This window comes from Lagopus muta, chromosome 1 (assembly GCF_023343835.1).
Source record: "Lagopus muta isolate bLagMut1 chromosome 1, bLagMut1 primary, whole genome shotgun sequence".
Taxonomy (NCBI): domain Eukaryota; kingdom Metazoa; phylum Chordata; class Aves; order Galliformes; family Phasianidae; genus Lagopus; species Lagopus muta.
The window spans coordinates 37,404,116-37,427,292 of NC_064433.1; the positions used below are offsets into that span (position 1 = coordinate 37,404,116).

At 37.3% G+C, this 23,177-nt stretch overlaps 1 protein-coding gene across 2 annotated transcripts in view; it reads right to left on the reverse strand.

The window, feature by feature from the left end:
• Positions 1–1,156: 1,156 nt before the first annotated feature.
• The window catches only part of NAP1L1 (nucleosome assembly protein 1 like 1), a 31,956-nt gene continuing 9,935 nt past the window's right edge, over positions 1,157–23,177 (reverse strand). The window contains exons 2-15 of one of the 2 annotated variants that reach the window (XM_048938536.1): positions 19,381–19,413; positions 18,678–18,766; positions 16,247–16,349; positions 13,806–13,947; positions 13,280–13,360; positions 12,906–13,031; positions 12,340–12,411; positions 11,551–11,690; positions 10,320–10,465; positions 10,205–10,224; positions 9,298–9,420; positions 8,325–8,357; positions 7,918–7,968; positions 1,157–6,164 (exon numbers count right to left, since the gene is read on the reverse strand). In XM_048938536.1, the coding sequence (XP_048794493.1) occupies positions 6,129–6,164; positions 7,918–7,968; positions 8,325–8,357; positions 9,298–9,420; positions 10,205–10,224; positions 10,320–10,465; positions 11,551–11,690; positions 12,340–12,411; positions 12,906–13,031; positions 13,280–13,360; positions 13,806–13,947; positions 16,247–16,349; positions 18,678–18,766; positions 19,381–19,397 (1,179 nt within the window). In that variant the 5' untranslated portion in view covers positions 19,398–19,413 and the 3' untranslated portion in view covers positions 1,157–6,128. Of the gene's footprint in view, positions 6,165–7,917; positions 7,969–8,324; positions 8,358–9,297; positions 9,421–10,204; positions 10,225–10,319; positions 10,466–11,550; positions 11,691–12,339; positions 12,412–12,905; positions 13,035–13,279; positions 13,361–13,805; positions 13,948–16,246; positions 16,350–18,677; positions 18,767–19,380; positions 19,414–23,177 lie in introns of both variants that reach the window. The other variant, XM_048938531.1, reaches the window with a different exon arrangement.

A 23,177-nucleotide genomic window follows, 5' to 3' on the forward strand; every position in this document is an offset into this window, starting at 1 on the left:
CATTTACAAGTGATAGTCATTTGCTTCCTAGCAAATGCCCAAGCCCATAGTACAGAAACTAGGGCCAGAGCCCTACGTATTATTTCTGCAGCAGGCATTCAGGAACTTCTCCCCTGCAACCACAGTATTTAAGTACATTAGCACAATCTCTCTCATTTTTATTCGAGTGGTATCACTTTTGTTCTCAGTGCCAGTAGTAATCGGTAATTAATCAAAGGGGAAAAAATTGAGATGGGTGAAGAAGGCTGAAGAATTTCATCAACTATGTAGGAGAACAGGACTGCATTCATTCCACCTCCATGGTATAAAGTTCTCAGTTCCACTGAGGTAAGTGATGAGTGTCAGCTTTTTAACCCAGCTCTAAACACTGATGGACATACTCTGCTGATGTAGAGACTCACAACCATTTATTCCTGGTGAAATTCACCTCAGCATGTGGATCAGAAGTAAACATGCAAAACATCCATTTCAACTTGTATTCTCTATGCCAACAAATATTAACAGCCATTTTAAATACACTACATTTGACCAAAAAAACACCAGAGCAGTCAGAACTTGAGGGACTTGGGTTGGAGGAAACACTGACAGAGTCCCATGGCAAAAAGAACAGTTTTATTGTGCAGAATTTACCAAAGGATAACAAATATATTTTTCCTACATGGAATTCAAAACAGATCTTCCCGAAATGCTGTTTCTTTTAACTCGTGTTTTGAAAACCCACATTCAACATGGTTAAACCCACTAAACACCCCACTGAGGTTTTGATTATCTTTTCTTTAAACGTTTTCAATCCATTGCAATCATATCACGTGTTCTGGATCTGCTACCTTTCCTGAAGTTCCACTAAATACTATGTTTGTTCTGCATTGCCCAATTAGAGAAAATTCTTCTGGAACAGCTGGTGCACAGATGCCTCCTACTGTCAAACCTGAAGTACTGCCATCTGAAGGAAAAAAAAATCTGAAAACCAGCCACTTTTCCTTGAAAGAATCTACATCTAAGATCCACTTATTCCTGATTGTTTCTTTGTTTACATACAAAGTTAAGCAGTGGTAACAGGGATGCTTGGCTGTTAGGTATGCTTGGTCTTCTGCATGATAAACTTCCTGACTTAGAGGCTCAAGCAGTGTGTAAACTTCAATGACTCTCGCTGCAATTATTCTTTAAAGCATGGTGCTGTGTTGGTTTTGTTTTTTTTTAACCCTCAGGCAAGATAAAAACTGTTTTGGGAAGTCACTGTGAAAGACTAAGCAGCCTGTAATTTTAGTGTTCTCCTGGATAACAGAACTGCAGAGAGCAGCAGCACTGTATCAACTATCAACTCTTAATTTTAGAAGGATGTGAAATGCACATGGAGCGATAACCCTCAACATCATTCCTTCTATTACACAGAAGTAAATAGCTACAGCAGCAAAAAGGGAAACCTAAAAGCAGCATGAGCCAGACACTGCTAAATGGAAGGAAGACAGAATAGCCTACTGTTGAGAAACACGTGACAGATGAAGTGTAGCAGTATGCCACTAAAACGATTAGACAATAAGTGGTTACTTGGGAGCTTTTTTTCTGACCTTTACCATCTCCAAGTTATCTTCCAGGAACTTCCTGCTAACAGAACACTTGGAGCACTGAGTGTGGAATCTGGTGGCAATCTCTTACGAATTCCATCTCACTGATACCTGTGCACGCCTTACAGAGTTCACAAACTGATAAAATATTGACCAAAACTATTCACTGTATTGCCTCAGGCCTTCACATTCCTTACAACCCATAGCAGTATCTAGACACAGATCACCAGCACTGCAGCTGCTCAGGCCTGACTTTTCCAGAGCCCCTTCCAATCCACAGTCAGCTGACTTCCAAACATGTCACAAAGTGGTAAAACACATATTAGAGAGCAAAACCAGATTGTAAGAGGTTTAAGTGACATGAAGAGTCTCAGATTTGAGCACCTAGCACTGGGTAAAATGTGCCGTGCATTTAGAACAAAGTCTGCTTTTCATTAACACTAGGATTAAACATCAAGCTTGGGTGTAAAGTTGCAACACTTACTTGAACATAAAAAAGTACTTCAAACAACAGCTAAATAAAGGAGGAAGCAGAAGAGACCACTCTTCCCATCTCAGCACACCGTATTTAGGTATTTAGGTTAGATATTTATTAAAACAAAAAAGCTCTTCTGCCAAACCCTCACACTCTATGCACACCCACTTGTAGTGTACATAAGGAGATGCAAATGCAGAGCAGCTTTATCTTTTGCTTGGTGTGCTCCATGCTGCCCTGCGCTGCTTGTTCTAGTTTTCCTGCCAGAGCTGAAGGATGCAGAAGGCTAACATGTCCAACAGAACATTTAATAAGTGACGAATGTGGAACTATCACTTCACTCGGTTATGCAGACAAGCTTCCAATTCTTGATCTGAGAGGGCACAAAAGTGGGACTTCCCACTCTAACAAATGGATTTATTTGCTTTGGGTAAGCATTAGAAAGTAGAAGTCACTACTTTGACGTCTTCTTCAAAGTTTGAGAATCTGTGCATCATGAACAGAACTGAGCAGTTCAGAAGTGAAAGCAAAGGCTGGGTGAGTGGCAAACATTTAACTAGCCTGTACAAGAAAAGATTTTGACAGGGTTGTACCCTAACTGAAAGTAGCTACGTTAGCACAGAATGAAGCAGGAACTGCTGTAGAACTAAATCCATCTCCTCAGAAACATGCACAGCTCAAGCTCCAACCAGCTGGCCATCAAAGCCATCATATAAAGAAATGCCTTAATTATCAGACTGCCCAATGCATACCAAGTACAGCATTTTTGTCACTGAGAAGAACACAGTGCAGTTCTCCCATCTAACACAAGGTATCTGAGAAACAACCACTGCACAGACATTTCTGAATAGAAAAATTACCGTTAGACATACAAACTGATGATTAGCTCTCATGCTCTACTAATTGATGAACAAAGTCTACAACAATGGGACTCAACAGAGAGGAAGTTTAAATATCAGCTTGAAGGCAAAGATGAATATGTTACACTCCTGCAGTTTCTTACATTCTGTTGTGTTTTTTTCACTTAGCAATTAAAACCTTAAAAAGTTAAGCTACTTGCTATATAGCTTGGGAAACACTGGTTCCAATAATCCAATTAAGAAATCTAAGCTTATCATGCTAGTTATAGAAAAGTTCAGTAAGAAAAGTCAGATCCTTCAGAGTAACTTACAGTTGCCAGAAGTATAGAAACAACGAGCAGCAGCTTGCTTAGCGATTAGAACTAGACAGAAAACCCTCATTGAAGTTCTAGTGTACTATTGCAACAACTCATCAAGAAATTCAGTTTCTGGTGACACATTTTCCTAACCTGAAATAGTTAGGTAACAAGGTAATTCCTGAAATACTAAATAAATAGATTCTCTACAGCTGGTATAAATCCACAGGAAGTGACAAGAACGAGTCACAATCATTGCAGAAAGTTTAACGTTCCTGCTCCATATTGCCTTTCAGAACTGCTCAAGAGGAGTGTTGTTGATCATGAAACTGTGTGAAGCATCAACACAGTTAACAAACCAATACCTCAGGGACTGGCACCTCAACTTGAGCCCAAGCACTAGCTAGCCAGTCTAGAGACAGCTTACCAGAATCTGCCCACAGACACGCATTCATAGTTCTGGATTTTGCAATCCATGGATGATCCTTAACATTTAACAACTCCTCTTTCCAAATACTGTATCATATTGCATAAGATATCAAATAAGAAAACAATTTAAATACAAGCCACATTTCATATGAACAACAGCTTGAAGTGTGCTGGAGGACTTCCTACAGCACTTTCTCCACCTGGGAGACTGTTGCCAGATACTGTTAGAAAAATGGGCTGGATTTAAGTAAGGACTTTAGATACTTTGGTCTAGAAGTATGAATCCCAAAGCCCTTCCTTAGTAACTGCTAAATATCAGTTTGGTCTCTGCCTACCCTGAAGTTCAAGCTGAAACAACCAGTAGTTGGTTTTCACTTGATCCTGGGAGACATTCAAAGAGACAAAGATAGCCAAGTGAAACACCTGGCAGCACCAGTGTCTCAAAGGATAAGCACATTCTATCAGGACTAATGTTATCACAAGACCACAACCACATCTACTTTAAGACACAACAACTAGAGATACTGTTGTTCGCCTCCTATTATTATATTTTCCTATGCTATGATGTATAGGTTATCAGAAAAACATCTAAAAGCACAGCTTTCGCATTTGTTTTCTATACAGCTACAGATAACAAGGGTTCCTTTTCCCATAGGTATCTGGTGAGGAGAAAGATGACATCTGACAAGGATTCTGTAATTAATCACCATAGTATTCAAGACACCAAGGAATAAAATAAAATAACAGTTTTGAGCACACTAGACCATCCTCCTTTCAAAGGGGCTGAGGATTAAGAAGAGCACTTGAGATAAGCTTCATTACATATTACCTATCCTCTAAGCAAGAAACTTGCAAGATTAACATGGCCTCCACAACTTCATCCTGACATAGCAGTTTGCTTCTTGCTCACCCTGCTCTTCTCAGTCCCTTAACTCTTTATGCCTACCTCATTATATTAGTGGCAAAGAGTAGCTACTGCAGAAACACATCCACAGCTAGCTGGACACTTCACTGTCCTGAGGACCTTCCCATTCTTCAAAAAGTTATCTGCATACTTGTTTAAGTCAGAACTTCTACAGCTACGTAATGAACAAGAATCTAGAGTACATGAGTGTCCTTTAGACTGGAATAACTTGCATGAAAGATATCAGTTAATAATCTCCTCAATCTGAATGCATTTAAATTCACACTGAGAACACATAGAGACAAAACTAATAAGACAGGTCTAGCACATGGTTCAGCTGACAGAGAGCATCCAGGATAGACAACAAATGAATCAAATCATGCAAACAAAGTGAACAGAACATTAGGTGAGGAAGGAAGAACTCCTTGGGGTCTGGTTCCTCCTCTGTAGATGTTTAACACCAAGTTCAAATTAGAATACAGCCAGATGTTCTAGCAGTCTGTTAGGTTACAAAGTAGATTTTGTTCAGGACAACATAGCTCTGTCTACGCAGGCTGGAAATCCACACTACTTTCTTCACTCCAGATTTCATGCCAATATTCCAATTCTCTATTAGAATCAGGCATGGCAATATCCAAGTCCTTCATTAGATCTAGCCCCACTTCTAAGAACAATTGTCTTCTCTAAATGGCAGTGTTGACCAACCACTGAAACATGTAGATCAGATTCACAGGTATCACACTGCAAGTAAAAAATATGGATCAATATCTATCCAAACTACTGTTTTTAAGATGCTGTAGAACTTTTCAATAATTCCCAATTTCAGTTTTAGCACAGTGAACTAACTGCAGCATGAGATACGCCTTATCAGTTTACACATGCAAAACACACCATAATAAAACAAGACTAGCTTCTGAAAATACTAGGTTTTATTCACACCCCGTGGTAAACAATAACCTTAATATGATGGCTAGGTTTCTTTTGTAGATCACTATGTCACATAAAATACAAAACCCATAGCATAAACAAGCTGACAGGTATGAATGTTTAATGTGGTCTCATTGGAAATTAAACAAGTTATACTAGTCTTCTCAAGTAGTCAAATTCAAAACGCATCATCATCTCCTAGTTAGTACAAGTCACTGCCATTTCTATAACAAAGTAATGAAGGCACAGCTAGTGCAAGCAGACTTAAACCCGTTCAGACTACTGGGCTGAAAAAATACTTTGGTTGGTTCTTCAGGAGAGAGCTTTCTCTAAACAAATATTGGTCTCAGTTAACAGTTCTGATAATCTTCACAGCTGCAGTCTAATAGCTACATGACAAAGACTTCACAAGAACCAAACTATGTAGCAATGAATTAACATTCATGCTTTAGGGGATTTACTGCATTCTACATATTGGCAGAAAATTATACTGTTAAAATGTTAGGTAGATTGAACCTACATTTTAAACTGGTTCTTATGTGTTTGATTCCATTTTTTAACAAATTGGTTACTTAATTCTACCAAGATACAAAACATAAGGCTGTAAGTAACTAATAGTTGTGTTTAGGCTATTACAGTGCAGGTAATCCTCAAGGCCACATACACACTGCTTCACTGCTGCTTGCATTCTGCTGGGTTTTGATCCTTCTGTTGAGGGGGAAAAAAAAAAAGGAAATATCAGCTTACAGATGTCAATACTTCAGGAATTATTCAAATCGTTAACATACTTCGTCAACTTCCAGCAGTCAGACTTTTCTTGCATCTCTTCAACTGAGCTAACTGTCCAATATTACTAGTACCTTTACATGTGCTAACATTCACAACACTTTTTTTTGTGTATGCGCATTGAGAATAAAAATCTGTTCAGAATCAAGCACGATGGTCATACTCTGAATGACACTGAAACTAGACAAAGGGCAATAAGTTGTATCAAACACTGGCACAGAGACATCCACACCTTCTAAACAGTTTGAAGCAAAAAAACCCACAGCCTTCATTTTGATTGACAAGGGCACAGCCTTACTTCAGATCCAACGTACAGGAGCGCAATGAAACAAAAATCAAGGTATGCTCTTAACACTCAGGAAAGATTTTTTGAAATAAATTACAGTTGCTAGAAAATTTTCAAGTAGATATTACAAACTCTTCTGCAGTGAAGCAGGCAATCAGCAATACCTCACAGTAACATGGGAATTTATTGAAAGGGCTTTTGAGGGTGAAGAGTTGCAAGTTTTTGTTGATTGCTATTTTCAGACTGCAGTGCTTTCATGAACTCATCTAGTTTCCAGTCTGTGATTAACTTATGATTATCTATTCTTTCCAAAACAGCATAGTACCACTACTGTCTACCTCTCTACAAGCCTACAGCAGTTCTCTCTGAAACTGAGCATACAATCTTGCCCTCAGTGATACAACTTGCAAAAACAGTTGAAGTGTTAGAAATCAGACACCCAGTTTGCAGCAGTTTCATTTTGATTCCAGAACTATATTGAACTGGAATACTCTACTGCAGATGAAACACCTCCAACAAAGTCATACATTGTTATTAGTAGTTCCATAGCCCACATCTTTTCCAGTACAATGCTAGAACTATGGTACTACTACTTTCAGATAGAAGTATTCCTACTGAAAAATATACCGCCTCTAGATTAGAAATGGGAAGGATATTTTGTAGCACACTTTCAACTTAGCTTGACTTTCTGACTATAGCTTTCCCTTGACCATCAGATGCTTTCAGCTGGTTAAGGATGCCTTCCCCTCAGCTAAGAGAAAGCTCAGAATTTAGTTGCTCACAATCACTTTTCCAGTGAACTGAGCTTAACTACTCGTTTACTCTGACCGTTAAACATGAAACACAGCTGCACATTGCTCTTAGTTGCCCACATTCAAGTGCTTGGTTGTAGATGCATTCCTGAAGTTTGACATATGTAGCCTCAAGAAATACAGGCTCACTATCATCTCACTTGAGGAAAAAAAAGAAAAAAAAAAACCCACTCCAGCACAGTACAAAAACCAGATTATGGCAAGTTCCCCAAAACTGAGCGTTTATTACTTGTACTTTTCTGATTACTAGTAAAGAACACTTACATTACTGAACTAAGCCAGGAATCTGCTCCAAATTAACAAAAAACTGAGCTTGATAGATTTCAGCATTCAAAGTAAAATGTCACTTCACAGAAAGTTTCTTAGTGAAGGAACTTCAAAAAACAAACAAAAAAAAGAAGTTGCCTTACACGTATTAGACCATCAGAACTAGAACCAAAAGTCTCAGCCAAAAAACACTTACTGTAAGAGCTATTAAATGTTTCAACTAAAACTTGATATTTAACCTTCATTAAATAACAGGAATATGAATGCACATGCACACTTTCTCTTGTGAAACATTCTCTTAATTTCTTACTTTTGGGTCAAAATCAGGATCATTTTCTTCATCTGCTTCTTCTTCCCCCTCCTGAAAGAAAACAGTTGTTCATATTTCACTGGCTTATCCACATTCAGCTTCCCAAGCCATCCTCAAGAACTCTGATGAAGTTCTACTCTGAAATACTTTCACTACCACTTCAATTTATGCATACTGACCCTCTACAGCACATTTTTCGACATCAGTTACAATTTGATTTGTAGTATTATTTTTCTTGCTGTTTTGTTTGTAATATTCGCTCTGGATCACAGAATACAAGCTGTTGCATCTTACATTCATAAGTATAATTTAAACTTGCTTTCACAGGATTTAAAAAAATAATGGAACTTATTCTACACAGGCTACAGGAGAGAAGATATTTAAATCAAAGCAATCTGTCAACTTACCTCATCATCTGCTTCTTCACCCTCTTCATCATACTAAGAAAGAAAGAAATAGTTTTGACTGTCATAAACGTAGTCATTACAGACATCAGTTCATGTAAGATAACTTAAGTTGATGCCAGAAACCATACACACAGTACTATGCTTTAAGAGAACATCCTATATTTGACTGATTAGAAATAGCTTTATGAATCAGAATGAGTAACATTCAATCTCAAACTATGCTCAGGCAGAGAACACTTCCTGCCTTGCATTCCTTACATACAACACTGGAAGAGATTACTGAACTGGTAATACCTCTGTCCAACAAAGTGTCTTGAACTACAAAGCAGTCCATACAGTCACTTCCATCTTCTACCCATCAACTGCCACAGTACTGGACTAAAGGTTACCATTCTAAATTCTAAAAATTCAGCTCAATGGTTGACCTAGCTTAGCTGAATCAACTCAATAGATTTAGTAAATTTGTCAAGTTCTTGGGTTCTGCAGCTTGTTTTTCAGCTTTAGCTTCTTTAATGCATTGAATGCTTTTGAAGAACCTGCTTTCAAAAAAAAAATTTGCTCCCATTTTCTAAAAAGCCCTCCTGAAAGTCTGAAGCTCAAGAACTTAGTAGCCATGTAGGTATAATAAACAGGCTGACCAGCTACATAAGTAGACTGATTTGTTCTCTAGCAGCTCATTTTTCTATCCAAGTATTGTGTACATCACTCTAGGAATGACTTGTACACAAACTTTTATTCAGACATCACTTTAAGTGGTCATCTATTAGTACTTTTGCCACAGAACTCTGAATTCAGTACTTGGAAGATTAATTACCTTCATGCTGTTCTTTACATAACATCCTAGGAAGTCTATCTGAAACTAAAGTTAATACCTCCCATTCTAAGGATACTAACAGTAACTTTAGGAGTCAGAAGTTAACAAAAAACAAGCAACAGTATATAGAGGCTTTTAGCACAGAAGGACATTACTTACATCATCATCATCATCTTCAATAGCTTCTCCTGTGAAGTACAATACTGATCGGGGGACAATACGTTCACGTAAGAAATGACCTATCTCAAAGTCTGCAGCAAGGATTGCCTCAGCATCATCATCCTGCATAAAACAATTTAATGTTCTAAATCATAAGTTGATAATCACATTTGACTGCAATTTATATTTAATACATTACTGTAATGTATTACATTAAACATTAAAACATTACATTACATTAAAACATAAACATTACATTAAACAATACTGTAATAATAATACATTAATGTAATACATTACATTACAATAAATACATTTGACACAAGCTGTACAAATTTTGATGTGGACAGATTTACACAAATCCCCATCTCATGAGTTTTTGGTTCAAGGCAATTATAGAATTGAGACTGTGAGATCAACTTTTATACTTCAAGCATTTACACACATTATGGAGTTCAGAGTTTGCTGCTTCAGCAAACTTAGCCATACAAAGCCCTGGAGTTTAAGTTTCCTTCTTGCTCTACATAACTTAAACCATTTTTCTACTTAAATGTAATATCACCCATAGATTTTCAGTTTGCATGCACAGCATTAAGAACTAAATACTAACCAGGTTAAACTTTCTAAGTATCTTCATGATTCTCATTGATCACCCCAATGTACAGCATTTGCACACCTAAAAAATGTTCTCTGCCACAATAAGCTGTTAAAGTGAAATGAACTGGACTTTACCATCGTTCTAACAAAGAAAGACTATTTATCTATTTATCACAAACGTTCCCAAGTTAAGTTAAAACTGAAACAATTTAAATTCCCAAACAAATCTCAGAAAGCACACTGTATATAAGTGCCTTTCACTGGTGATTCCCTCACCCCCAAACTCTTCTGATAAGACAACTCAACTTACCAGGTCTCCACTTTCAGGAACTGTGAGGAAAAAAAAAAGAAGAAAGAAAGGAAATAAGTGAATGAATTATATACTACATTTAAAGTTAATGTAAATACACAAATATTTTATTTACCTTCAGGAGGACTAAAGAAGTTAAAGAAGGAGTCATTGGAAACAGTTTTTGTCACTGTTCTAACTGTTCCACGACCCTTGTGTTTCTGCTTCTTTTTAATTGTTTTCAAAGTAACATTCTTGCCTTTTTTCCAGTCTATTTGGCAGCTGGGGAAGAAAGAAGAAAGGTTGTAGCTTAGAACATCTCCGCTTTCTACCAATACTTACAGAAACTCACAGTTTTAAGGAATACACTGAGCATGAAATATCAAGGTTATTTGCTGTTTACAGAGAAAGAATCATACCCACAGGCTTGACTGACACTGTATTCTGGGAAAAGGTAAATGCAGTCACAAAAATAAAGGTGAAGGCATTTCTTGACTAGATCTTTTACAGATTCAAAGGAAAGAGGTGAGTTGTTTAAGGATAAGAAGTTGCTGTCTTAACATTCCCAGTCATTGCTCTGCATAAATCATTTTCAGAAAGGCAGAATCATCTCACAGGCACCTCTGCCAGGAGATATGCTCTTCAGTAACAGTCCGAATTATGGGAGTTTGATCAAATGTACTCAAGCAGACTAATTCCTACAGGACATTTGTAGCAAGGTATTACATTAAGTGACTGGGAAACAAAGGGGAAAGCATCAGTCAGTATCAGTAAGAGCACAGTACTGCATGGGTAAAACCAGCCCGAAGTGACAGTGAGATACTCTAGTTGTTACTGCTCAGAAGAGTGTTCACAATGGATATGTGCAGAACAGACTGAATAATCTAAGGAATTATAGCTAATTTAGAACAGAAGAGACCACCAAATGTGACATCTTCAAAATCATGAGAAAATTGGACTTCGATATGACTGTTCTCTACTTCTACTAGAAGAATACTATCCAGCTTCCAATTCAGCTTCAGTTGTTGCAGAACACAATTTGCAAAGAGTATTAAATTTAACTGTATGTATATATAGATGCTATTTATGAACTTACAAATTGCATCAATGTTTAGATTACAAAATATATAGTTTTTTCATATTTCTATATTACATGATAAAAAACTGAAATTAGCACTAGGTGGATACATGAGGAATGGAGTCAGATGTTTCAAACTAATGGGAAGTTAAAAGATGGCAGTTTTCAATAAGTTTTAACCTCAAACTTGAGCCTAGCTAGTTACAATTCACTAGGTAATTAAAAGCTTACTCTTGGATAATGAGGAAGAAACCGTTACATTACCTTGTGGCTATTCATTAGCACTTACCCTGTACAACCCATGATTTCTGGTCCATCAAAGGAAAAGGGATCAGAATCATCTGGCTCTGATCTCATTCTATACGTCTTCGTCAACACTTCATTTGTGAAGTAGTCATTTGGTTCAAAGTGAAATTCTAATGTGAAACTCTTAAGAAAGAATTGCAAAGAGACAACATTAGAAATTAAAAGTATGCGTTGCTAGATTGCTAAATACTTGAAGATCAAAATCAAAAATAAACATGCAAATGAATATGTCCATCTCTACCAACTCTGAAGTGGTGCATGCACAACTTATCCTAGCATTTGCTGCCTATATTGTGTAGTAAATATTCAGATGCTTACACTTACTATGCTGATCTCATGTCACTGGTTCAAGCAGTACGTTAAGAAATGAGCACAAGATCTCACATCACATACAGACTTCCTGGTGCTACTTTCCTGATTATAGAGATACACTATTTTTATCTTTGCAAGTTATTTGGTCTCTAGAAAGGAAATTATATTCTCTTATAGTAGTTATACAAAAAGTGCCTCAAATTCTCAAACTTTAAAGGTAAAATGAACTAATCAAATACTAAGGTCAAGTTATTAACTCATTAAAATCCAAACGTTAAGTTTGAATTCATACAGATGGTACTTCAGAATTAGTCTCTGTACTGTTTTACACGGGACAAGAAGCTAGCTACACATTTCTCAGGATTGCCATAAGACAACTGCTTATAACAGACCGTGTTGTTGATACACAAATACAAGCCTTAAGATAATGCAGAACTCTTGTTTAGTAAATTAAACTAACCATAGGCTGTCCAGCTTCTGAGAACTTCACTTTTATATCTTTTAAGTGTTTCAGGATAGGTTCATCATGTTCCTGTAAATAAAATGTTAATGAAATTTTCATAAGATTTGTACGCAGAATTAAGACACGGCAGAGATGAAAAGGTATATTTAGAACCAATGAATCTCAACAAGAACCTTGTCCAAGTACTGAAATATTTTGTTCCATGAACATGACCAGCAGATGGCAACAACAGCAGCTCAGTTTTCACTGCAGCTCACAGCTTAAATCTCATGCAAACTAAATACAAATTTTAGCAATAGTACATATTTCATGCAAATACTCCTATATATCTTACTAATGGACTGTCTATGCAAAGTTGTAATTTCAACAAATAAGAACAAAATAAGACGACATTTCAGAGTGCTCTCTGCTCTGAGTTGAATAAGTGACCAGATGACATCCAAACACTGGCTCAAATTTTACTCTCCAGAAGACAAGTACTGTAAGTGTTTGTTCTCCTTCCTTGGAGAGCACACTTGATTAAATACTAAAGCAACATCAAAGCAATCTGATCTACTACCTACCTGAACCATATCACTGAGCAAGTCCACGTTCTTAAATACTGTCAGCCAAAATTCAGGAATTCCTTTAGGGTCTTCCTTTTCTTCATCTTTTTTTTCTTCTTCAAGCTTGGCTTTCTCTTTCATTTCCTCCTTGATAGAATAAAAACATTAATTTTTCTAAACTTTAAAAACCATCCTCCATCAAGTTTGTTCACTGTCTTTAGCTGATAATAGTACACATGAAGTTTCATGCAGATGATTGAAGGATGTAGTTAATAATACGCAGTCAATCGTTACAAAAATTCTCCTTTTGAGAAAAAATGTATTTATCTATTGAATCTAGTTTCATGCTAAAGGTGGAGAATTGATTGGTGAGAATTGATTATGATACTCACTGAAATTTCTTCTTCAGCATCTGCTTTCCATTCACATTCTTCCTCTGTAGGTTCATAGATTGCATTGATGATCTCACTTCGCTGAAAAATTGAACCAAAGATACTTATGTTTTAGTTATTCCAATTAGCAATACTCTAACCAATAAACTGCTGATTCTAGTCTCACATAAAGCATTAACTACTTAACCGAATGCTTTCTTCTTGCTCTAGAAAGACCCAGCAGTTAACAATGTTATACATAACACACTGAAGAACCAGCATTCCAGAAAGGTTACCACATCACCTAACATCTGCTCAGTTAACATAACGAGGCCTAATATACTGAAGTGACTTTGTTAACCATGGAACAGACAACTTTTCTGCTTATTCTTAGCTGATATTCACACGGATGGTGAAATAGTGTCAATTCAGTTGAACAGGCACACTGGAGACCAAGGTAATTCAGAACATACATAAGCTTTCAGTTTATATTCCCTTTTGGTTTAGCTAAAGCTTTTAAGTACAAATCAGACAAGCATTAGAATACCTTGTCAAATAAGGGCTGATAGAGAGCAGCATATTTTCTTTCCAGCTCATGAACTTCCTCATAGAACTTTGCTTCTATCTGTGCACACTGAACTTGAAGATTCTTGAGAGCATTCACACGTCTTTTAACAACTTTAGGCAAGCTGAAAAATACAGTGACAGAACTGTTACAAACACTGCATTCTATGCACATGTTGACCGCTCCTTAACCAGCTCCTTTCACCAACATGTATCAAAACATGTTTCATACTACATACAACACTAGAAAACTGAGGAAAAAAAGATATGCATGGGAATTCCAATTCCAGGACATCCAAATAAGGATTGTAACCTCTTTATTAGAGAATCGAAATCTTCCACAAGTGCCAGAAAATTTTTTCCCCTCCCCCCCAAGTCTGTGCCAACTAGTTCAAGTTTCAAAACTTGTACACCCACTACACTGGTAAATCCCATACTTTTTAAAAAGTAGTTTCAGGAAAAAAGCAGCTAATGCAAAACAAATCCAAAATGGCAAAAAGAGATCATGAAATCTGAACCAGACTACCTTAAGTACAATAGTGGCAAATAAAACTTGTTCTGAATACAAGTCACTAGCAAATGTTGCAATCACACTAGAATCCAACCTCCAGCTCACAGCTGAGGAGAATCCACGAAAGAAAACTTAAAATTAAAATCATTGTACCCAGGTGAAGGTAAAAAGGTGAGCTATCAGAGTGTGGCCAAACAATTTGCAGATTTTAAGCCCAAACAGACAGATAAATCTTTTCCTGGAACACGTTTAGCTTCTCCACCAGCTTGTGCACTAGTTCTTTAAGAGCCCACACAACCATCTTTTAGGTACCCAGATTCCTTCTGACTTCTGTGCCACCTCAATGGTGAGACTTTTTTTTTTTTTTTAAACAAACTAACTTAAAACAATATTTGGTAAGACAGATAAGAAGTCCCTGTAAAGCATGCTTAGATCAGCATGCATATGTTAAGGAAGCATAGATTCAAGTTACACACTTTCCAGCTATTTTTCTACTGTAAGTTTGGCAAGCATTTGGTATAGCAAAGCTGCAATGCTTTGCAAGAAAAAGCACTACAAGACTTGGAATATATGAAGAAAGGTACAGTATCTTAGAGAACAGCTGACAGGGAAAATACCAAGTAAATTCATGTTATGACTTCTGTTCACTTCTTACATCTAGGACCCGAAAGATTAGTAGAGATAAATTAGTATCTGTCAAAAAAATGTATTAGATATAGAAAGCCTTATTGTACAGCATATAGAACACAGTGTAAAGAACCTGTGTAGTCCCCTTGACTCTATGCTCTTCCTAGACCTGTAGTTACTAGGGTAGGCTATTAGTCGCCTGTGCTTTTCTCCTATGCTACTGGCTGTAATAAAGGAAAGTGGTAGGAGTAGCTGGAACAAATCCTGTTATTCAGTAGCCATCTCAGTTAACATCAGGAGCGACACAGGATCCTATCACAGTGAGATAGTTCTGTGCTTTACAACTCGTGTGCACATGGTGAAAAGTTCAAACAATTAGAAATTACATGGAGAAGCTAGATAAATCTGTTAGAGCAGAAAACTTTAGTAAGCAACAGATCGTTTCAAATTTTGATGCATAAGGAGTCCACATTAAGTACTGATACAACACCCCCAATTTGTGGTTATAGCACGACCACAAGTGACCACATACTTGTCCATGTTTCAAATTCAGGCAAAACTGAGGACACATTCCGGGAAAAATGTCTGTACGTATGTGTCATGGTTAACCATGCAACATCTCTCTCCTCCCTTGGGACAAACGCAGAGGGAGGAAGAGGAGAAAAAAATCCAATTGAGATAAGAGAAATGGATTTATTAAAAGGAACAGGAGATAATACTGAATAACTAAGAGCAGTAAAGCAAAAAGAAACAAAAATAAAACTGGAGGAGAGAAAGAATCAGTCTGAGTCCTTATCAGCAGGCCCTCACAGCTGGTGTCCCAGAAAAGACAACAGAGCTCTTCCCCATCACCCAGAGATGGAAATCACGTGGAGGCTCTTGGGATGATGCAGTACATCTCAGTGTATCTTCCTCTTGGAGAGTCAGAATTCACATGAAGCTGCTAGAGAAACCAGGAAGTACAGCTCTGCAATGCAGTGTGCATCTGCACCAACAGCCTGCTGCATGATGTCATGACACGGAATATACTGATAAAAACAGGACAGAATGACATTTTGCAATTGCATGAAACATTATCAGACACTAAATATTTTTGCATTCTTTTCTTTAAAAGGGCTCAAATAGAAAGCCTTCTAATTTGAAATGCATTAATGCCTGATTATATGTTTCCTACTACCTAGGCAGTGCAGTGGTTTATGATTATTAATCATTTTAAAGACAATATTGTTGAGAAAGTGAAAGCATTTATATCACTCTGCTCGTACTGAATTAGAACAAGTATTTACCTCTCTATATATCCTGTAGATGTTCCTACCAGACCATCAAGTCTTTCCTGAAGAGCTGCAAGAATCTGAGGATTTTGCATCATCTGCACAGTCAACTGCCGAGCTAAAATCAAAATGAAAATTCTGTAAATGCAAAGCATATCTTCTAGACTAGGTTTGAAAGAGATTTAAATACTAAGAAAAAATAATACATTTACTTTATATTACTCTAAGAAGAAACATGGGCAGAATTATTTCAAATGTCTCCATTTTAGATGCATGGACCATAGAACCACTAAGACTGGAAAAGACCTCCAAAATCATCCAGTCCAACCATCCACCTACTACCAATATTTCCCCACTAAACCATGCTCCTTACTATAAACAAGTCCACCCTATCACTAGATATCACTAGAGTTGGAGTTTTCATTCCATCTCAGATAAATGGAGAGAAACAAGACTGTTTCAGACTTGGGCATAGAACTGGTTTACAAGTCTATGCTTACATATTATTTCTTGCAAAAAGAATAAATTATTCATTAGAACTATTTTTTTCCTGAAGGAATAGCACAGCAATCCAGTCAGCTCAGTCTGACATATCGTTGATTACAGAACAGTGTTGAAGTCTTGATCTCTATTATCTACATATTTCAAAAGTAATTTGCCCTAATGGATAACTGTTTCAAATCATACGATAGAAGTACACTTTGGAAAACACAAATTGCTAGCCTAAGTGTTCCCATTACCCATAGTAACATCAATTCTTTTATTTTAGCTCAAGGTCTACATCTCAGTAACCTGCAGAAAGGAACTTAAATTCATTTTTAATAAGAATTTATGATCATTTATAATCATGTGGGTTTTTTTTGCCTTCTTCCCTCATCCTCAAGATTTACAGGTATGCAAACAAGTATTCTGTATTTTTTACTATGTTTGTATAGCATTCTTTTAAAGGATACCTTGAAATAAAAGCAGAGCTTTTCAGTCCTTCCTGAAGTTACGTTTTTTGGAATGTGATTCTCTATTTCTATGCCCCTTTCTAGAATAACTACACGAATATTCTCTTCTGCTTTTATGCTCTAGCACTGAAATTACATACTGAAAAAAATTATATTTCAAGTGACATCCAAAAAAGGATGCAGTTTATATTTTAGCAGTGGAAGCTGTAATTATGTGTTAATCCACATTAGTCAACACCACCCCTCTTGCTATCTACATTTTCTCTGGTCTACCTATTAATTAGTCTTACATTTAAAAACCCACTCAACACTGCCATTTGAATCTGTTGCCAGTTATTGTTTGTATCATGTATATATTAGGTCGGTGTTACAGGTGGCATGTCAATACCAACAGCCCCACTCTCTTTAACTGAAATCTAACAGATATTCTGTTTTGCAAGTTCTTGGACAGCAAGAACAAGTCCGCAAACGTTCCCTGTGAGGTTTTTCCCCAAAAGCAAGAGTGCTTGACTTAAGCATTTATTGAAAGAACTTCAAAACATTTAAAAATAGAATCAACCAGGTAAGGAAAAAAAAGATTAAGATCAGCAAAACTTAAATTATGCATGCAAAAAATTACTAGAAAACTAGCAAAATAATTGCTTGATAACATCATTTCACAAATCATTTTAGTTCCCTAGCAATGAAACATGTTTCTTACCTAGAAAACTCAATTTCTCTCCAAGATTCATATAGCGTAATTACTCCTCTCAGATCCTCATGTACAATTGCTGGGATTAATTACTAAAAATACACATTACTCATCTCTAGTTTCCTTTGGGACACTTGAGTACTTACCATTTAATTAGTGAAAGCTTTTCTTTGGCTGCCCTGTGTTATTCACAATTTTGCAATCCAGTTTTGAAAGCGCTTTCAGCAGATACAAAGCCTCTACTTTTTTTTAGTGAGATTTTTTTTTACTGTTACCATTCTGCTTGAGCAATCACAGAAGGGAGCATTATCAGTGATCCAGACTATCATCTCTTGTAACAAACTGTTACTTTCTCTTTCGAGTACTTGCTCTTCAGGGAAAGGATGAAGGACTTATTTCTAAGACTGGTAACAACATTTTAACTCCAGTCTCAAACAATTCAGCAGCAAATTACTAAGAAATAATCAAGATAATACAAATACGCAATTGATTTTTTTTTAAAGCATTTAACTGCCATTAGATTTGGAACCATCCGATGATAACAACAATCTTCTCTTTTCCACTTATATGTCCTTACAGGTGGCCAGCACCGCTCGCACTGTTACTGACCACAACTAAGATGAGTAATGCAATTGAGACAACAGAAAACACAAAGCTGAAAAGAAGTCATTGCTTGAGAACTCAAAGAAAGTGGTTTATCAGTAGTTATGATTCAGCACTTCCCTTTAAAATATAAAATCCTTTTAACATTGATTAGAAACCAGTTCTGCAGCTACTTAAAAAGCCTTCTTTTCACTGTTACCTTTGCTGTTGGCATCTTCACCAGTTTCTTCTTCTTCCACATCTTCAACATCTTCCATATCTTGCTGATCGAGTTCAGACTGTTCTTTGCTGTTAGGAATATTTAATAATAGGATTGAAAAGTTTGCGGCTTTTCTTTTTTAATCTACAACAAGTTTAAAGAGTTCAAGTTAGAGACTGCATTGGTAGAAGCAAACAGATTTTTGTGGATTAAAAGCTGATGCTTGAAAGTTTTAATAGCTAAAGACAAACTTGCCTTTATAAAGTCACTGTAACTTTCAGACTCTGTATGGAACTAACACCTTTTCAGGACGTTGAAGATTCCTTTTCACAAAAGAATTCCTTCAGCTCCTATCAGCATGGACAAGTTCAAGACTCCCCTTCTGCCCTATACATATTCTTTGCCAAGCCATGCAGGCCTTGAGAACTGAGATTAGGTTCACACAAACAATACTTCAGGCACCACAAAATACAAGCAAAGCACAGAAAAAGCTACACGCAGTGAACCCATGAACCTATGCACAGTGAACCCATGGTCATGAAGAACCCAAGCTCTTCCCCTGTGCTCTGAACTGCACATCTTGCCATAATGACAAGATCCCATTGTAGTAGACCCTGCCCCTCAAGTATCTGGAGATTGTGGCTACCTGAAGCATAGTAAAGGACATCCAGTTACAGTCTCAGTAACCTACAGATTTACTTACTTGTCGATGTCTGCCATTCTCAGATTTCGAACCCTAGAGGAAAAAATGCAACAGACATCACTTACAAAGTCTACAGGCAAGTGCCATAACACTGAAAAAGAAACAGACTATGTTAGCTTTTAGAAATAAAAAGTACTGCAGTCTAAAGAGTGGCATACCTCACATGCAAATATTTGGGGCTCACTCTAGTGTATACAGAAGTTCTGAAAAGCATCACTGTGGTTTAGAAACGATGGATCTACTGAAATTTAAATACTAGCAAGATGACACACCGCATTTTGTATCTGTACTAATATGAAATTTAGTCTTGTCTAATTGAAAGTAACAAAAATACAAAATAGAATCTGAGGAAAGAAGTGAAGCAACAAGGATGCTAGAAACCCTTTGTCAACTCTTTACTCACTTTCAGCACCTAACTGCAGACAAAGCTCTTAATGCCATCTTTTAACAATAAGCATGTCTTTTTGTGAACTCATTTTTAATCCCAACTTTACAAAACCAATCCAAGTAGTTCCACAAAATACCCGGAGAATTGCAACATTATTAAGTCAATTTGATGCCACTGTACCAAGCTATTTAACCTAGCAAAATTTCACAAACTGAATTGCCAGAGTTTTCCTAACACCACAGCATCACCATAAGCATGATCAAGACCCAGTAACTACAAACAGTAAATGTTGAGAACACTGTAAAGCTTGCATACAATGAAATGCCCGTGTTCTCAAATGCATGACAGAATGGATAACATTTTCCACCAGCAAAATAATACTTCAACATGGCCTACAAAAAAAGATGTTTCCGGTAGCTTAAAGTCAGAAACAATATTATACACAAGAAAATACTATACCATTACTACTGTCTTAGGCCCAGTGGTTTAGGAAGCACCAGGAATAATCCATTGGTTCAAGAAACTTAGAAAGCACCATTTTACAGTCCTCATGTTAGCTGCCACACAGTTAAATTTATTTCTAGAAATTCAGCTCCTTATGTATTCCAACAAGAATTTTAACCAAAGTAGGTTGGCTTTGCTTTGTTTGAACCGACAAAAAAGCATATAATGAGCATATAATCCCTACATAATAACATGAGCATATAATCCCTACAATCAGGATAGTAAGGCTCAATATGAAGAGATATTGGAATCTCAATTCTCCCAAATTTAAACACCTACATTCAAAATAAAATCCAAATGTACTTTTCAACAGTTACATGGAGAGGAAGAATCCAATATCTTCCTGACAATTAAGCATTTAGGAGGTTGCACATAATCACAGCAATTCAATTCCCTAGTTTGTGGAAAAGCTAGAGAACCAACTGTCTGTCAATCCACTTCAGAAAAATAGAGTATTTGCTACCAAACAGAATGGCAACACTACCATAAGCCAAGCATTCTTGATTTATTACTGAATTGTTGGAGTTCCAGTAACATTTCTGATTCATTTTTAATTTTCATGTGTTTCAGACATTTGCCCATTCTGTGACTTCAGGTTTACATCCAGATACAAGCTGCCTGTAGAAGTTCCATACAATCTCCTTTGCATATCATTCTCAGAAGAACGACAGCATGGACCAAAGACCTACAGAAACTGGGAACATACAGCAATTACAGCTTAGATGTCTGCATTTCTTGAACAATATCACAGTTAGCATTGTTTCTGACTTGCTAAACATTTTAACTATGCCAAATATACAACTTTTTCCTTATGCACTGTTAACTTGTTCTTCATTCAGGACATTTTCTAGGAGACCAGTAGCCTCAATTTGTAAAAGAGCACAAAGTGCCCAGTGAACCTGGCTTTTCTGCATTTTCACGTAAAGGTGACAGACAATCACATCAACTATTGCTGTTCCTTATAGATACGTTTGCCATCTCCATTTAACATCATCTCACTTTCTATTCTTCAAAGGTGTACCATATACCACACAGCACACATGGTCTTCCCAGGCCAGCAGGCTAGGTGAAACAGCAGAAGTACCTTAAACACATTTGCTGAAACAGACTGACTCCTATAGTTCAATTAAGCTTTTTTTTTAAGAGATATCATGAGATTAGCTATGAACACATCAGGCTAAGAATACCTTTTAATAAGTACTCATATCATCCCCAACAGCAACTACTAGCAGATATCTATTTAAGAACAATGACATGGCAAAAATTCCCCCATAAACTCTTCCAGCTTTCAGCTATGTTCAGAAAACAAACACGTAGGCTTCAGAAGTACACATATTTAACAGCCCTATAATTATTCTATTTCATAAACTAGTCCTCATCCTCCCCTGAAATCATGCAGCTGAGCTGATGTTATCATTCACATAAAACACTAAAATCCTGGTTTTCTGTTGCAACAATCAGCTCAGAGCTCTTATATGAAATTCTCTGGAGCGTGACCAGAGAAGGGCAGTGAAGCTGGTGAGGGTCTGGAACACAAGTCTTATGGGAGCAGCTGAAGGAGCTGGGATTGTTTAGTCTGGAGGAGGCTCAGGGGAGACCTTATCATTCTCTACAAATACCTGAAAGGAGGCTGCAGTCAGGTGGGGAATCAGTCTCTTCTCTTGCATAACTAGCAATAGGATGAGAGGGAATGGCCTCAAGTTGCAGCAAGGGAGATTCAGGTTGGATGTTAAGGATTTCTTCTCAGAAAGACTGGTGAGGTGCTGGAATGCGCTGCCCAGGGAGGCAGTAGAATCACAATCCCTGGAGGTGTTCCAGAAGCATCTGGATGTTGTACTAAGGGATATGGCCTAGTGGGAAATAATGATGGTAAATGACATTTACCATCAGTTGGGCTGAATGACCTTGGTGGGGTCTTTTCCAACCTTGGTGATTCAATGTTTTTCCTATACTAGGCAAGAATGGCAAGTGAAGATTCACCAGCAACATCCATGTTCTTGAATTTCCTTGCAGGTCCTTGTCTTTACAATTCTGAACTACCATCTAACATCAACAGCCTTCATCCTTTTGCTATTCCTTTTCCCAAGACCACACTGAAAGACCATACTAATGACTACAACAAAAGCATTCACTGCAGCACAGAACCCTGCAGAAATCTCACCTTCATCTACAAGGGGCAGATCCGTTGCTGTCTTGCTTCTTAGTTCGTATGCAAGCACTGCAAGCACCTTTATCAACAATGGCCTAGTTTACTCCAAGACTTTTGAGAAAGTTGCTAAGTTTGTTTGCAATTCAAGTAGATTATGTCAAACAGCTGTCAACTTTAGAACTTCCCCTCAGTGTGTTCATATCTTCTTCACCTATTTTTCCTTTTGCTTTCCTGGCATTGGCTTTTGTCATACCTTATCCTTTAATCTGCCCTCTGCTTACACAACTCTGTATCAAAACAGTTGCAGTCAGATTTCTTCCCCACACTGAGGAGGCACTACTTTTGTCATGACACTTCATCTGTCAGCAATAGGCAACTGTGCTTGTGTTATGAGGCTACCAGGCACTATGCCAGCAGAACTATGTTGGCAGACACTTAGACTAATCTCTGCATCCAAACAGCACGGATATAGAGCTGCACCACATTTAGTTTATTGTCAATTACTTAAACAAGCACAAGCTTCTCTACAAATACAGCTCTACTGGTGAAAAGCTGTAGAGGCACACAGCTCTCCAAAGCTAACTCTTTGGATGTAGTACTCCTAACACTTGTCTCTCCACAAGAATGTCATCACAGCCCTCCTTCCTAGCTTTTTTCATAGGTACATTTAAGACTGTGAACAGCAGCTGCACCTTGATATACATGACTAGAGCAATTCACTGGTAGCACTGCTTGAAGCTGCCCTTGGGAGATGCA